At 41.6% G+C, this 17,577-nt stretch overlaps 1 protein-coding gene across 3 annotated transcripts in view; it reads right to left on the bottom strand.

Moving 5' to 3' along the window:
- Window positions 1-17,577, bottom strand: part of APH1B (aph-1 homolog B, gamma-secretase subunit) — a 116,335-nt gene that overhangs the window by 86,115 nt on the left and 12,643 nt on the right. For 2 of the 3 annotated variants that reach the window (XM_067749702.1, XM_067749693.1), the window contains exons 5-6: window positions 16,783-16,910; window positions 3,899-4,093 (exon numbers count right to left, since the gene is read on the bottom strand). In XM_067749702.1, coding sequence (XP_067605803.1) covers window positions 3,926-4,093; window positions 16,783-16,910 — 296 coding nt within the window. In that variant the 3' untranslated portion in view covers window positions 3,899-3,925. Of the gene's footprint in view, window positions 1-582; window positions 4,094-16,782; window positions 16,911-17,577 lie in introns of those variants that run through there. The other variant, XM_067749712.1, reaches the window with a different exon arrangement.

The following is a 17,577-nucleotide window of genomic DNA, read 5'->3' as shown; positions in this document are numbered from 1 at the left end:
ATCTAATAATACAATTAACATAAACCTGGAGCAGCCTCATTTCAAACCAGAGTGAAAAGGCATCACATGGTTTTGCGTTTCAGGCCCTAACAATTCTCTGTGTAGCGTGTCTGACGGTGAAGGCCATGCTCAGCCCCTTAGCTGCACTGACTCCTCACCAAGGGAAGAAAAAACAAAACGACTCTACAGGCTGCTCGGGGTCACTGGGTAGAAACTAAATTGTACTCTCCTAGTCAACCAACTCCCACCTTCAGCCAGTATTCCATGATGGTTTATACATTCACTATTTTACAGTTACTTAGGAGACTTTTCAAGGGCTTCCAGGACCTTTGAGGATTCTCCTCCATTTGGTTTATGACACCTCAAGGAACTTCTCTGCACCAAACTGCTTCTGAACACACAGAAACGAAACAGGCCTTATAAATTTTAAATCAGATAACAAAGATTTCTCTTTGAAAAGAGTCTCCGAGCTGACCAGTGACAAATAACATAATGTACAGCCAAGTTTTATAAGAGACAAAAATTGTAAAACAAATACTGCAGGATACACTATTCCAAAGAAGAGGAAACATGAGAAACAAGTAGTGACAAACAATCTTTTTATTGTTTACTGAAAAATACAGCTCTGGAAAGAGTCTATTGCATTGTGTATGGGACACAAGGTCTGACATTGCAAGTATACATGACATAACAGTATAACTTATATAAAACGATACATACTGTACATAGAGACGGTACCCACCCCTCTAAACACTAAAATATAACGGAATGCAGTAAAGTCTTTTATTAAATGAGAAATGTAAACATCGCAATCATAAACAAAGTGCTCTAAGCAAAGAACTTTGAGATTGTTTTGTTGTGACATCTATCTACCTGGAGTTAGGAATGGTGCAGCCTAGGAAACACTTAGCCAAATAGAAAGCTAGCACTCTCAAGGAGCTCGTCCCAGGGAGTGGGCTGCTGATGCCTGAGACAGGCTGCCACCCTGGCTTCCGCGGAGCCCTCAGGTCCACTCTGACCATTAATCCACGTCTTGGGGCTAGTTTGAGGCGAGCAGGAAGAGGACCAGGTAAGAGGAAGCTTCTGTCATGACTCCTTATCCTGTACCAACTCTACAGGATAAGGACACCTAGCATTTTTGACGTGTACCTGCCACTCTCAGCAAACAAGGAAATGTGCTTGAGAAGAAAAATATTAACATTGAGAACAAAAGCCATCTTCTATACAGTCTTCAGACACCATTTATTCCTTTCAGCCATGTTTTCACTAAGCTGCTCGAAAAGAGGCTGCTACTATATTGCCAGTCACACAGGCTAGGATCAAGGGTAACGAAACTCCTCCCATTACAACTGCTAATTCAGATGAGTTACAAATAAACACAAATTTCTTAGAGAACCAAAACTGATCTCAATTCCTCACATGGCAACAGAGTCAGGTGCTGCAACAGCATTCACATTCCAAGGTCAGCTTTAACTATAGCCACATTTCCCTCCAAACTGAGAAAGCCCCGTGTGGAGGAGAACATACAAACAAGATTACCACCAACAGCTCCTCTCCAAATACTATCAGGGCTCAGAAAGCTCAGTAGAGATAACAAACACAAAAAATAAAAATTAAAAAAATAAAGCACACCTCAATATATACACACAACAGAGGAAGACTACTCTCCCCCTGGGCTTCCTTGGCATTAGGCAAACAAGGCTACTTGCAATAACAGTGCCTAAGCTGACTATGGCAATGCTCGCAAGAGAAATAAGGAATTACAAAGTTCCTCTATTCATAGGTAATCAAGGATTATTAAATAAACTATTAAATAAAGCTAAGACAACAGTCTCACCATCAAAGAAAATTTTCTTCCTGCCCGAGATGCTTTTATAAATGAGATGTCACAATACCCCAGATTCCTTACTTAATATTAAACTATTAATGCACACAGGACATCCTCAGAGCTCAAGCATGAGTAATATTAATATTCTCAGATATTTCTATACTTTACAGATCAGCAAATATTTAACCAGACTATCCGTTTAAGAGATGTGTATGTCAACAGTAATAACCAACTCTATATTTTTCTTATCCTGTTCATCAAAGAACACCACGCTCCAATAGGAATGAAGCCCAGTTCAGTGGGTATCTTGTTCCCCTCAACTCTGCACAATAGATTTCACTATTCAGTCTCTATGTCCTTGAATCTCCTACGACTCACCTAGTTTAAAGAAAATCTTGAAAAAAGGTGGAAAATTGTAAACCCCAGCAAAAACATCGGTATTAGTGCTGAAGTAAGCTTTAGCGGAATAACTATAATTGCTTATGGGACCGTTTACAGCCTTGCTAGAAACCCTATTCCTCCTGAATCCCTAGATTGAAAAATTCAAATAATTTAAACATGAGAGGGGATTTCTCTGATAAAGGTCTAGTTCACATGTAAGGTTCTGGTCCCTGGAATGATGTGTGGCTAACCCAAAATACTGGCTGCGTTTCCATTTTAAACATGTCTGTTATTCTTCCCCACCACAGTATTGTCAAATTCTCCCATCTGTCACGTCACTGGTGAGCCCTCTCATTTGCTGCTTCTATTTCTTTTGGCTGTTGTACTGCACATACGGGATTCACTGAGCTTCTCACTTAAATGTGTAGGGAATTTACATTTCACACCATCATCTTCCTAAAAGCCATCAACTGGGAACAACTGCTCTTTACAAAGGAAACCAAAAGCATTGTTTGGAAGCTGAACCAAGATCTTAGATATTCCTATAAAGGGAATGCTGTAGCTGTCAGCAAAACCCAGAGACATTTACAAGATCTAAAGATTATATGGGCTATGTTAAAAGCGTGAATTTGGCAGTTTTAGTCGTATTTCCAATTTTTCACTACACCATCTGGGGAGAAGTACTAGTTAATATCACAGGAGCAAATTATAAGCGTCAACACCACCCTACTAGCTTGTTTTCCTCCTGCTTTTCGTAAACTTCTGCCAGCTCCAGTGAAGCTTGTTCCAGGGTACATCACTCAGCAACCTGCAGAGCTGCTCAGAGATAGAACAACAGGCTTCACCTCAACTAGTCCGGCAGCAAGCACTCAGCTGGTAAACACTGCCTTGGGGCAGAGCCCATGGAAAGCCTCGAGCCCAGGAAAGACTTACAGAAGTTGCACAAAGATTCTTGGTTTTATATCATCTTCCCAGGAAGTTGGAAAATAATTCGTTTTTAATTAAAGAAACATAATCTATGCTCAAAAATGTAATGTCATGTAATGCTTCAAACAAGCAAAATCGAGAACGAAAAAACTAGAGGAAAATACAGTCTATTAATCAATAGCTTACTTTGGTTAAATGATCATAGTTAGTCAGTGCAATGTATTATTATATTTAGAAGCACGGCCTACCATGTTCTCATAAAACAGGGTACCAGTGAAGGATGTGACAACAGTTCACAGAGATAATAGCCCTTTAGCCTTCTGTGACTTCAAAACTCGAAACGACAAAGGCTAACCAGGATTTCACCTTCAGATACTCACTTGCCCAAAGCAGGCTGAGTTAAGAGACAGCTAAACATCTGATTCTTATTCACTTACGGCGTTCTCAGGAAGTTCCTGTTTGGACACCGATGGTTGTCAACCTGGCTGCACATCGGAGTCATCTGGGAAGTTTTAAAAAATCACCAAATGCCCAGACCAATTAAATCTGGAGGGTGCAGTCCAGAAATCAGTATTCTTTATGCTTCCCCAGGTAGTTCTTTCTAATGTGCAGCCTGGCTGCACACCACTGATGAATCCCTTTCAGAAAGCTGTTGCATGAAAGCCATGCTGTATCTAGATAGTTTGGTTTTTTCTAATTCCACCAGGAAAAGGGATTTTTAGAAAAAGGCACCACTGCGCTTCCTCTAAAGAGGCAGCTTACTGTTTGAGAAGCGCTGGTCCTTGGAGGTTATCTGGAGCGCTGGTTGAAGAGGAGGGAGTCCTTGTCTTGGCAAAGCAGGCAGAGTTTCAGGCTTCGGCAGCTGCCTCCAGAAACAAAGAAGGCCCAGATGCCCGTGAGCACCAGGATGATGTATGCCAACACCAGATTTAATCCAGAATAAGGACTTATGAAGGTCTGCAAGGGGAAAATAACAGCAAGCTTATTAAACATGTGGATTAACCAAAGGAAAAGGAAAATATGAAACACTTTCAATAGCTGAGGTGTGTTCCACCAAACATACGATGTATGTCATGCACCCACAAAGACACATAGGACTAACCTAGTCAACAGACACTAGCCCGTAAGTCTGTTTCTGTGTAAGTGAAATGGGACTGAGGTGAAGCTAAAATAACACCAGTAAGGCGCTCGTGACAGGTTCTGGCACAGGGTATCTGAGAATAGTCCTGATAACAATCAATGCCACATGGGGCAGAGTTAGTGTTGTCCCAGCTTCCCCAAGTCTTCCGTGTTGGTCTCCATGGCACACGCGGCACGTTGAGGGCAGCAGCAGGAAGGGCCATCGAGCGTGCCCGACGTGCTGTGCTGTGGACTTATCACCTGGGTCACACATTCCAGTTCCACGATGATAACCTGTGAGCTAAGGGCCCATTTCATAGAAGAACGATCTCAGATTTAAGGACTCGACAGGCTAGGCAGCTAGGAAAAGTGAAGCCAGATCTGGCTCCCAGAGTGAAAAGATGCTGGGTGTAGGAGAGCTTTTGACTAGAGTGAGGCAGGGGGCATCTCTGTCTAGCTGAGGATGGGCAGGGAAGTGCCCAGGGCTGGTGAAGATGCAGGAAGGCTGAGACGTAGAGTTTATTTGCCTTGAGCAAAAGGACAGCTTTTTAGAGGTGGGAACTGTAACCTGGCCGCCAAGCTTCTCTTTGGGTCTACGGAGAGAAAATACTGGGTTGGCCAAAGGTTCGTTTTTTTTCCCGTAAGATGGCTCTAGTAGCACTTAGTTGTCTTTAACTTCATTCAAAACAATTTTGTTAGATTGTATGTGACAGCTGTCATATCAGCGTGCGTTTAAAAAAAGACTTATCAAAATTGGTGACTTTTTGTGTAGCCATTTTAATACTGAAGATGGAAGAAAAAAAGCAACATTTTCAGCATATTATGCTTTATTATTTCAAGAAAGGTAAAAACGCAACCGAAATGCAAAAAAAGATTTGTGCAGTGTATGGAAAAGGTGCTGTGACTGATCGAACGTGTCAAAAGTTGTGGGCAAAGTTTCTTTTTGGAGATTTCTCGCTGGACCATGCCCCACAGTTGGGTAGACCAGTTGAAGTCGATAGCAATGAAATCAAGACATTAACTGACAACAATCAATTTTATACCACGCAGCAGATAGCTGACATACTCAAAATATCCAAATCAAGCACTGAAAATCACTTGCACCAGCTTGGTTATGTGAATCGCTTTCATGTTTGGGCTCCACATAAGTGAAAAAAACCTTCTTGACCGTATTTCCGCATGCGATTCTCTACTTAAACGTAATGAAAACGTCTCGTTTTTAAAACCAATTGTGATGGGCAGTGGAAAGTGGATACTGTACGACAGTGTGGAATGGAAGAGATCGTGGGGCAAGCAAAATGAACCACCACCAACCACACCAAAGGCTGGTCTTCATCCAAAGACGGTGATGTGTAGATGGTGGGACTGGAAGGGAGTCCTTTATTACGAGCTCCTCCCGGAAAACCAAACGATTAATTCCAACAAGTACTGCTCCCAATTAGACCAACTGAAAGCAGCACTCAAAGAAAAGCGTCAGCAATGAGTCAACAGACAAAGCATAATCTTCCATTAGGATAATGCAAGACAACATGTTTCTTTGATGACCAGGCAAAAAGCTGTTACAGCTTGGCTGGGAAGTTCTGATTCATCTGGCATATTCACCACACATTGCAGCTTTGGATTTCCATTTATTTCGGTCTTCACAAAATTCTCTTAATGGATAAAATTTCAATTCCCTGGAAGACTATAAAAGGCACCTGGAGCAGTTCTTTGCTCAAAAAGATAATCAGTTTTAGGAAGACAGAATTATGAAGTTGCCTGAAAAATAGCAAAAGATAGTGGAACAGAACAGTGAACACGCTGTTCAATAAAGTTCTTGGTGAAAATGAAATATGTATCTTTTATTTTGACGTAAAAACCGAAGGAACTTTTTGACCAACCCAATATATTCAAATGGCAACCGTAGAAGGTAATCAGAAGGCAGACCTAATGAAATACCCAACAGAAGATAGATGTTACATAACCAGGGCCCAGTTTTTAACTATTTCTGTGTTAATTGGCTCTTAGAGTTAGCAAGAAAGTGAGACAAGTCCAGGTTACTTTAGTAAAAATCCTTAGTATTAAGGGAACGTGAGGGAACAGCATCTTTTTCAGCTGCACAACTGCTGAGGGTTCCAAAAGTTCATTTAAAAACTGCTGATGAGATGCCGCGAGGTACTAGTGAAGACCACAGTGCCTATCCTAATGGAGCTTATATACCAGTAAGGGAGACAAGTAATGAATGAAGAAACAAATAATTCCAAATTGTGATGAATGCTAGGACAGAATAACTACAACTGAGATGGTGCTAGCATAGGTAAGAACAAGGCGATCTACCTGGGGTGGGGGGGGGTCAAGGAAGGCACTGAGGAATCAGCATTTAATCTGAGACTTACAGGAGGAGGAGAGAGCCAGCCTGGTGTAGACCAAGGGAGGGAACCAAAGGAGGGCAAAGAGTTCATTGCAGCTGAGAACCTGAGAGTTGATATAAATGATGTGTAGGGGGTTTCCCTGGTGGCGCAGTGGTTGAGAGTCCTCCTGCCGATGCAGGGGATGCGGGTTCGTGCCCCGGTCTGGGAAGATCCCACATGCCGCGGAACGGCTGGGCCCGTGAGCCATGGCCTCTGAGCCTGTGTGTCCGGAGCCTGTGCTCCACAACGGCTATGGTGAAAGCAGGGAGACTAGTTAGGAAGACTCTGCACTGAATGAGAGTACAGGTTGGTGACTTAGTCCAGGGTGATGGTGGTAGAGATGGAGAGAGCAGATGATAGGAACTGATGGGAGTTGCTGGTGGATGGAATGTGAGGGAAAGGGAGAGGCCAAGAATGACTTCCATGTTTCTGGCTCTAGGTAAATGGTGGTGCTATTTAATGAGATACAAAAAGACTTGAGGAAGACCAAGCTTAAAAGACTTGGAGTTAAAAAGAACCTGCTGTATAAAAAAATAAAGCAGTCTTAGAAGGGTGGTTGAACAGAAGGCAAAATGTGCTAGAAGCATGAGAGAAGAAGCAGAGACAGAGTTTGCGGAGACAACTCTTTGAGAAATTTTGCTGCAATGGGAACCAGAAAAAAAAGTCATAGCTCGAAGGAGAATAGGCAACAATGAAGAGTTTTATTTAAGATATGTCTATATGCTGGTGAAGAGAGGGACAGGCTGGTGATGTAGGAGAGAGGGCACAGTCAAAGGAGTAAAGTCCTTAAGTAGGAAGGAATTAGGTCTAAAGCCCAAGTGGAGGGACTGGCCTTTGACAGAAGAAAGGATACTTCCTGTGCTGGGCCAGGGTAAGGTGGGGAGATGGGTTCTTCTTAACAAACAAGAGGCTCTGACTGGGTCAGTTTGTCACCTCTGCCCAGCAGCGGCAGCAGGGGGAGTGCCTCCAAGGCACCTCACTGTCCTCACCCTCACCCTGCCTGCACATGCCCTTGGATTCAGGATACCAAGAGTGACAAGATAAGGTCCCATCACTGATGATCAAACTCTAATTAGAGAGGTAGATGTAAAAACTGTATCAAATAAAATAATGCTGGCCGGGGAGGGGGGTTATAACACAGCTATAAATAAGGGCTAGTGATACTGCTGAGTCAGAAATGTGCACCTTTTCCAGGGAGGCCTCACATGAAATGCTCAGGAGTTTTCCAAACTGACCTAGGTTAGCAGTCATTGCAGATAAAACAGCGCGAACAAAGGCACTCCCTGCTGGGGAGCCACACTGGATCAATTTAGATGGAGGGTATGGTGTGAACTATGGGGAGCAGCAAGAGTATGTTGTGCACCAGTAAAATCAGTAAGAGGCTTATGTCAAAGAAAGAAGTCTGGGTTTCACTCCACTGGCCTCTGCTACAGCTCATCGCCCTCTCCTCCCCAACACACCTGGCTTCAGGACACCTGGCTCCTGCTGCTCTTCTACTTCACTAAGTTGCTCCTTCTCAGTCTCCTTTGCTGGCTCCTCTTCTTGCCCCAACCTCAAGGCTGAAATGCCCCAGGCCTTAGTCCTTGGGCCTCTTCTCTTGTCTGCTGATACTCACTTCTTGTACTCATCTCTTCGAGCCTGGATTTCTCTCCCAAACTCCAGACTTTTTCATCCAACTGCCTAACTGCCTTCTCCACTTGAATGTCCAATAGGCGCCCCCACGGTAACGTGCCCAAGGAGAACTCCTGATCTCCCTCACAAGCTTCTCCATCCCAGCTGATGGCAACTCCATCCTTCTAGCTATCCAGGCCCAAAACTCTGAAGACATCCTTGGCTCCTCTTCTTTCTCTCCCTTGCCTTATCCAGTCTGTCAGGAAATACTGTTGGCTCTACTTTCAGAAATATGTCCTGAATCTGAACATTTCTCATTATTTCCACTGCTATCTCACCCCAGTTATCACCACCCTTCTCTTGATGACTGTAATCTCTTCCCCCGTTACAGTCTACTCTGAACACAGCAGTCAAAACGATCCTTTCAAAACGTGATTCAAGTCATGTCCCTGTACTCAACACCCTACAATGACTCCCATTTCACTGAGAGTAAAAAGCTCAAGTCTTGCATTATCTAGATGTGCTTCTCATTTCCAACCTCTACTTCCATCCCCAACCTCAAATCTGTGACAGTATCTGCTACTAACTTCCCCAGGCTTACTGGTTCTGGTCACCCTCACTTCCATAAACATGCCAAGCATGTTCTTTAGTCTTAGGACTTTGCCACTGGCTGTTTTAGTCTTGGATGCTATTTCTCCAGACAGCCACATGGCCAACTTGACTTTTTTGTTCAAATGTCACCTTCACAATGAAACCTACTTTTGACTACATAGTTCCAAAATTCAACATCCCCAGCCCACACAATCTGGAACCCTTTTAACCTGCTCTACTTTCCCTTTTTTCCCACAGCACCTATCAATTTTAATATACTATAAAACTTTTTATTATGTCTATTGCTTACTGCCTCTCTCTGCACTAGATGGTAAAGGCAGGGTCTTTGTTTTTTTCACTAAATTGTTTTGTTCGCCTAGAACAGTGCCTGGAACATAGAAGGCTATTTGTCAAATGAGTGAATGGCCAATTGGATCCATAAAAAGGATATTTCCTTTTTCTTGCAACTTCCTTTCTGTTTATTAAAGTGTACATAGTAGAAAATCTGGAACATGCCAAAACCCATAAAGAATAAAAGAATCCACCCAAAAATGAAAGCTGTTAATATTTTAACGCACTCTCTCGCCAGTGGTTTTTCCATTAAGATTTGAATTTACGGTCCTGAACCAAGATGGCGGAGTAGAAGGACATGCTCCCACGCCCTCTTGCAAGAACACCAGAATCACAACTAGCTGCTGGACAATCATCGACAGGAAGACACTGGAACTCACCAAAAAAGATACCCCACATCCAAAGACAAAGGAGAAGCCACAATGAGATAGTAGGAGGGGCGCAATCACAGTAAAATCAAATCCCATAACTGGTGGGTGGGTGACTCACAGGCTGGAGAACACTTATACCACAGAAGTCCACCCACTGGAGTGAAGGTTCTGAGACCCACGTCAGGCTTCCCAACCTGGGGGTGCAGCAACAGGAGGAGGAATTCCTAGAGAATCAGACTTTGAAAGCTAGTGGGATTTGACTGCAGGACTTCGACAGGACTGGGGGAAACAGAGACTCCACTCTTCGAGGGCACACACAAAGTAGTGTGCATATCGGGACCCAGAGGAAGGAGCAGTGACCCCAAAGGAGACTGAACCAGACCTACCTGCTAGTGTTGCAGGGTCTCCTGCAGAGGTAGGGGGTGGCTGTGGCTCACCATGGGGACAAGGACACTGGCAAGCATAAGTTCCAGGAAGTACTCCTTGGCGTGAGCTCTCCTAGAGTCCGACATCAGCCCCACCAAAGAGTCCAGGTAGGCTCCAGTGTTGGGTTGCCTCAGGCCAAACAACCAACAGGGAGGGAACCCAGCTCCACCCAACAGCAGTCAAGCCAACTTAAGTTTTACTGAGCTCTGCCCACCAGAGCAACAGTCAGCTCTACCCACCACCAGTCCCTCCCATCAGGAAACTTGCACAAGCCTCTTAGACAGCCACATCCACCAGAGGGCAGACAGTAGAAGCAAGAAGAACTACAATCCTGCAGCCTGTGGAACAAAAACCACATTCACAGAAAGACAGACAAGATGAAAAGGCAGAGGGCTATGTACCAGACGAAGGAACAAGATAAATCCCCAGAAAAACAACTAAATGAAATGGAGATAGGCAACCTACCAGAAAAAGAATTCAGAATAATGACAGTGAAGATGATCCAGAACCTTGGAAAAAGAATGGAGGCAAAGATCGAGAAGATGCAAGAAATGTTTAACAAAGACCTAGAAGAATTAAAGAACAAACAAACAGTGATGAACAATACAATAACTGAAATGAAAAATACACTAGAAGGAATCAATACCAGAATAACTGAGGCAGAAGAACAGATAAGTGACCTGGAAGACAGAATGGTGGAATTCACTGCCACAGAACAGAATAAAGAAAAAAGAATGAAAAGAAATGAAAACAGCCTAAGAGACCGCTGGGACAACATTAAACACAACAACATTCGCATTAGAGGGGTCCCAGAAGGAGAAGACAGAGAGAAAGGACCAGAGAAAATATTTGAAGAGATTATAGTCGAAAACTTAACTAACATGGGAAAGGAAATAGTCACCCAAGTCCAGAAGGCGCAGAGAGTCCCATACAGGAAAAACCCAAGGAGAAACACGCCGAGACACATAGTAATCAAATTGGCAAAAATTAAAGACAAAGAAAAAGCAGCAAGGGAAAAACAACAAATAACATACAAGGGAACTCCAATAAGGTTAACAGCTGATTTCTCAGCAGAAACTCTACAAACCAGAAGGGAGTGGCATGATATACTTAAAGTGATGAAAGGGAAGAACCTACAACCAAGATTACTCTACCCAGCAAGGATCTCATTCAGATTTGATGAAGAAATCAAAAGCTTTACAGACAAGCAAAAGCTAAGAGAACTGAGCACCACCAAACCAGCTCTACAACAAATGCTAAAGGAACTTCTCTAAGTGAGAAACACAAGAGAAGAAAGGACCTACAAAAACAAACCCAAAACAATTAAGAAAATGGTCATAGGAACATACATATCGATAATTACCTTAAACGTGAATGGATTAAATGCTCCAACCAAAAGACAGAGACTCGCTGAATGGATACAAAAACAAGACCCATATATATGCTGTCTACAAGAGACCCACTTCAGACCTAGGGACACATACAGACTGAAAGTGAGGGGATGGAAAAAGACATTCCATGCAAATAGAAATCAAAAGAAAGCTGGAGTAGCAATACTCATATCAGATAAAATAGACTTTAAAACAAAGAATGTTACAAGAGACAAGGAAGGACACTACATAATGATCAAGGGATCAATTCAAGAAGAAGATATAACAATTATCAATACAGACGCACCCAACATAGAAGCACCTCAATACATAAGGCAACTGATAACAGCTATAAAAGAGGAAATCAACAGTAACACAATAAGAGTGGGGGACTTTAACACCTCACTTACACCAATGGACAGATTATCCACAATGAAAATAAATAAATAAACAGAAGCTTTAGATGACACAATAGACCAGATAGATTTAATTGATATTTATAGGACATTCCATCCAAAAACAGCAGATTACACTTTCTCCTCAAGTGCACACAGAACATTCTCCTGGATAGATCACATCTTAGGTCACAAATCAAGGCTCAGTAAATTTAAGAAAATTGAAATCATATCAAGTATCTTTTCTAATCATAATGCTATGAGATTAGAAATCAATTACAGGGGAAAAAACGTAAAAAACACAAACACATGGAGGCTAAACAATACGTTACTAAATAACCAAGAGATCACTGAAGAAATCAAAGAGGAAATCAAAAAATACCTAGAGACAAATGACAATGAAAACACAACGATCCAAAACCTATGGGATGCAGCATAAGCAGTTCTAAGAGGGAAGTTTACAGCTACACAAGCCTACCTCAAGAAACAAGAAAAATCTCAAACAATCTAACCTTACACCTAAAGGAACTAGAGAAAGAAGAACAAACAAAACCCAAAGTTAGCAGAAGGAAAGAAATCATAAAGATCAGAGCAGAAATACATGAAATAGAAACAAACAATAGCAAAGATCAATAAAACTAAAAGCTGGTTCTTTGAGAAGATAAACAAAATTGATAAACCATTAAACAGACTCATCAAGACGGAGAGGATTCAAATCAATAAAATTAGAAATGAAAAAGGAGACGTTACAACAGACACCACAGAAATACAAAGCATCCTAAGAGACTACTACAAGCAACTCTATGCCAATAAAATGGACAACCTGGAAGAAATGGACAAATTCTTAGAAAGGTATAACCTTCCAAGATTGAACCAGGAAGAAATAGAAAATATGAACAAACCAGTCACAAATAATGAAATTGAAACTGTGATTAAAAATCTTCCAACAGGGCTTCCCTGGTGGTGCAGTGGTTGAGAGTCCGCCTGCTGATGCAGGGGACACGAGTTCGTGCCCCGGTCTGGGAAGATCCCACATGCCGCGGAGTGGCTGGGCCCGTGAGCCATGGCTGCTGAGCCTGTGCGTCCAGAGCCTGTGCTCCGCAATGGGAGAGGCCACAAAAGTGAGAGGCCTGCGTACCACAAAAAACAAAAACAAAAATCTTCCAACAAACAAAAGTCCAGGACCAGATGGCTTCACAGGTGAATTCTATCAAACATTGAGAGAAGAGCTAACACCCATCCTTCTCAAACTCTTCCAAAAAATTAGAGGAAGGAATACTTCCAAACTCATTCTATGAGGCCACCATGACCCTGATACCAAAACCAGACAAGGATACTACAAAAAAAGAAAATTACAGGCCAATATCACTGATGAATATAGATGCAAAAATCCTCAACAAAATACCAGCAAACAGAATCCAACATCACATTAAAAGGATCATACACCATGATCAAGTGGGATTTATCCCAGGGATGCAAGAATTCTTCAATAAACGCAAATCAATCAATATGATACACCATATTAACAAACTGAAGAATAAAAACCATATGATCATCTCAATAGATGCAGAAAAAGCTTTTGACAAAATTCAACACCGATTTATGATAAAAACTCTCCAGAAAGTGGGCAGAGGGAACCTACCTCAACATAATAAAGGCCATATACAAGAAGCCCACAGCAAACATCATTCTCAACGGTGAAAAACTGAAAGCATTTCCTCTAAGATCAGGAGCAAGACAAGGATGTCCACTCTCACCACTATTATTCAACACAGTTTTGGAAGTCCTAGCCACAGCAATCAGAGAAGAAAAAGAAATAAAATGAATACAAATTGGAAAAGAAGAAGGAAAACTGTCACTGTTTGCAGATGACATGATACTATACGTAAAGTATCCTAAAGATGCCACCAGAAAACTACTAGAGCTAATCAATAAATTTGGTAAAGTTGCAGGATACAAAATTAATGCACAGAAATCTCTGGCATTCCTATACACTAATGATGAAAAATCTGAAAGAGAAATTAAGGAAACACTCCCATTTACCACTGCAACAAAAAGAATAAAATACCTAGGAATAAACCTACCTAGGGAGACAAAAGACCTGTATGCAGAAAACTACAAGACACTGATGAAAGAAATTAAAGATGATACCAACAGATGGAGAGATATACCATGTTCTTGGATTGGAAGAATCAATACTGTGAAAATGACTATACTACCCAAAGCAATCTACAGATTCCACGCAATCCCTATCAAATTACCAATGGCATTTTTTATGGAACTAGAACAAAAAATCATAAAATTTGTATGGAGACACAAAAGACCCCAAATAGCCAAAGCGGTCTTGAGGGAAAAAACGGAGCTGGAGGAATCAGACTCCCTGACTTCAGACTATACTACAAAGCTACAGTAATCAAGGCAATATGGTACTGGCACAAAAACAGAAACATAGATCAATGGAACAAGATAGAAAGCCCAGAGGTAAACCCAAGCACCTATGGTCAACTAATCTATGACAAAGAAGGCAAGGATACACAATGGAGAAAAGACAGTCTCTTCAATAAGTGGTGCTGGAAAAACTGGACAGCTACATGTAAAAGAATGAAATTAGAACACTCCCTAACACCATACACAAAAATAAACTCAAAATGGATTAGAGACCTAAATTAAGACCAGACACTATAAAATTCTTAGAGGAAAACATAGGAAGAACACTCTTTGACATAAATCACAGCAAGATCTTTTTTGATCACCTCCTGGAGTAATGGAAATAAAAAGAAAAATAAACAAATGGGACCTAATGAAACTTCAAAGCTTTTGCACAGCAAAGGAAACCATAAGCAAGACGAAAAGACAATGCTTAAAATGGGAGAAAGTATTTGCAAATGAATCAACAGACAAAGGATTAATCTCCAAAATATATAAACACCTCATGCAGCTCAATATTAAAAAAACAAACAACCCAATCCAAAAATGGGCAGAAGACCTAAATAGACATTTCTCCAAAGAAGACATACAGATGGACAAGAAGCACATGAAAAGCTACTCAACATTACTAATTATTAGAGAAATGCAAATCAAAACTACAATGAGGTACCACCTCATACCAGTTAGAATGGGCGTCATCAGTAAATCTATAAATAACAAATGCTGGAGAGGGTGTGGAGAAAAGGGAACCCTCTTGCACTGTTGGTGGGAATGTAAATTGATACAGCCACTATGGAGAACAGTATGGAGGTTCCTGAGAAAACTAAAAATAGGGCTTCCCTGGTGGTGCAGTGGTTGAGAGTCCGCCTGCCAATGCAGGGGACATGGGCTCGTGCCCCGGTCCGGGAGGATCCCACATGCCGCGGAGCAGCTGGGCCCGTGAGCCATGGCCGCTGAGGCTGCGCATCCGGAGCCTGTGCTCCGCAATGGAAGAGGCCACAACAATGAGAGGCCCGCGTACCCCCCAAAAAAAAACCTAAAAATAGAATTACCATATGATCCAGCAATCTCACTACTGGAATATACGCTGAGAAAACCATAATTCAAAAAGACACATGCACCCCAATGTTCACTGCAGCACTATTTACAATAGCCAGGTCATGGAAGCAACCTAAATGCCCATCGACAGACGAATGGATAAAGAAGATGTGGTACATATATACAATGGAATATTAGCCATAAAACGGAACGAAACTGGGTCATTTGTTGAGACGTGGATGGAACTAGAGACTGTCATACAGAGTGAAGTAAGTCAGAAAGAGAACAACAAATATAGTATATTAACACATATATGTGGAACCTAGAAAAATGGTACAGATGAACCAGTTTGCAGGGCAGAAATTGAGACACACATGTAGAGAACAAATGTATGCACACCAAGGGGGGAAAGCAGCGGCGGGTGGGAGTGGTGGTGATGAATTGGGAGACTGGGGTTCACATGTACACACTGATGTGCATAAAATGGATGACTTATAAGAACCTGCTGTATAAAAAATATATAAAATAAAATTTAAAAATTAAAAAAAAGAAAGATTTGACTTTACATAGCTGCCGTCATATTAAGGGTAACTTTAGTATCCTGTATGACTGAAAGGTTTTAGGTAAGAAAGGCAATGAGATTGTTTTTTAGATGGAACAGAGAACAAGAAGCCCAGTATAAGAAAACCTGATATGAACTCTAAATGGATGGAGAGGAGAGACACATGAGGCAGGACACCATCAGAAGGAAGCTTTTCAATACTGTAGGTGAGAAATGATAAAGGTCTGGACAAAGCAGTGGCTGGGATAATTCTGATGTAAGTATATGACACGTTACAATTAAACTAAGACCAAACCATTAAACAGTGCTTAAACAATACATCTAGTCAAGTATTCTTTTTAAATTACTTTTGAAAACTGGCATTATAATGTCAGTGAGGAGAGAGTAAGATGGGTACTCTTGACATTCATCAGAATGCATAAAAATAGTACAACCCTTGTACAGAGTATTTTAGCAATTTGCATCAAGGGCTTTAAAAATATTCACATCATTTGACTTCAAAAATCAATTCCTTGGAATGTAAACAATGAATTGAAAAAGTTTCACATACAAAGTTGTTCCAGACAGCATTATAATAACCAAAAGTAGAAAAACAAGTTATCAATCAGTTAAGCAAACTATAACTTTATGTAATGATCTAAAGCCACTAAAACTTAAATATTAAAAGGATTTATAATAACATGGAAATTTTTTAAGATGTGTTACATAACATAAGCATAATGCAAGCCTATTTCAGTTTGACTCTACCCATTAAAAGAAAGACACATACCAAAATAAGACACCAAAAAACTTTTATGAGATCAACCAACAAATTGTTATCTTTCTATGGTAAGAAAGATGATTTATCTATCATTCATTCATTCATTCTTTTAACTGACTTTTCTGAATTTCCTCATTTTCCTATGAGCATGTATTTCATTCAAAGTGGAATCTACCACTTTAGATATGCAGACTTGAGCTCCAAAAACCGGTTTGAGCACGGTAGCAATACTCACCAGGGCTGACACCAGTAGATGGGTCAGAAGAACTACAAGCAGGGTGTACCACTTTTTCTTCTCACAGCCATCAAAAAACACAATGCCCCAGAACATGTGCAGCAATATGATCACCAGCGTCATGAAAGCTGAAAGACAGGCAACCATTAGTGCCCAGTCACAGGATAACAAACCCCAAAGCCCACTAAACACCTAGTCCTGGGACAACGCTCTTGGGGTACACCACATTACTGCGAGGGTTCAACCCTATCTGACAGAAGTGGGACCCTGACACATATTTGCTTGAATAGTAACTCTGAGAGCAACATTCCTGAACCAGGGGGCCAACTCTGAAACAGCTTCTCATCTAGAACATGAATTTGTGAAAACAAAAAGTCAACTTGGATCTGGCTTTCAAGGAGTTTCTCTTAGGAATGCAATAAGACTACTGTGATATCTAATCAACTTTTCTCCAAATTAGCCTTCTGCACTAATTGCGAAACTCCCACCCTCCCCCGACACCACGCCACACAGCATGTAGGATCCTAGTTGCCTGACCAGGGATCAAACCAGCACACCTTCAACCCCACATTGGAAACTTGAAGTCTTAACCAATGGACTGCCAGGGAGGTCCCTGAGAAACTTTTCTCAATTAAAAGAAGTGTCTTCGAGCTTCCCTGGTGGCACAGTAGTTGAGAATCTGCCTGCCAATGCAGGGGACAGGGGTTCGAGCCCTGGTCTGGGAAGATCCCACATGCCGTGGAACAACTGGGCCCGTGAGCCACAATTACTGAGTCTGCGCGTCTGGAGCCTGTG

This window comes from Pseudorca crassidens, chromosome 1 (genome assembly GCF_039906515.1).
Source record: "Pseudorca crassidens isolate mPseCra1 chromosome 1, mPseCra1.hap1, whole genome shotgun sequence".
NCBI classification, from domain to species: domain Eukaryota; kingdom Metazoa; phylum Chordata; class Mammalia; order Artiodactyla; family Delphinidae; genus Pseudorca; species Pseudorca crassidens.
Note: the sequence above shows the minus strand (reverse complement) of the source record. Positions and strands in the feature narration are given on the sequence as shown.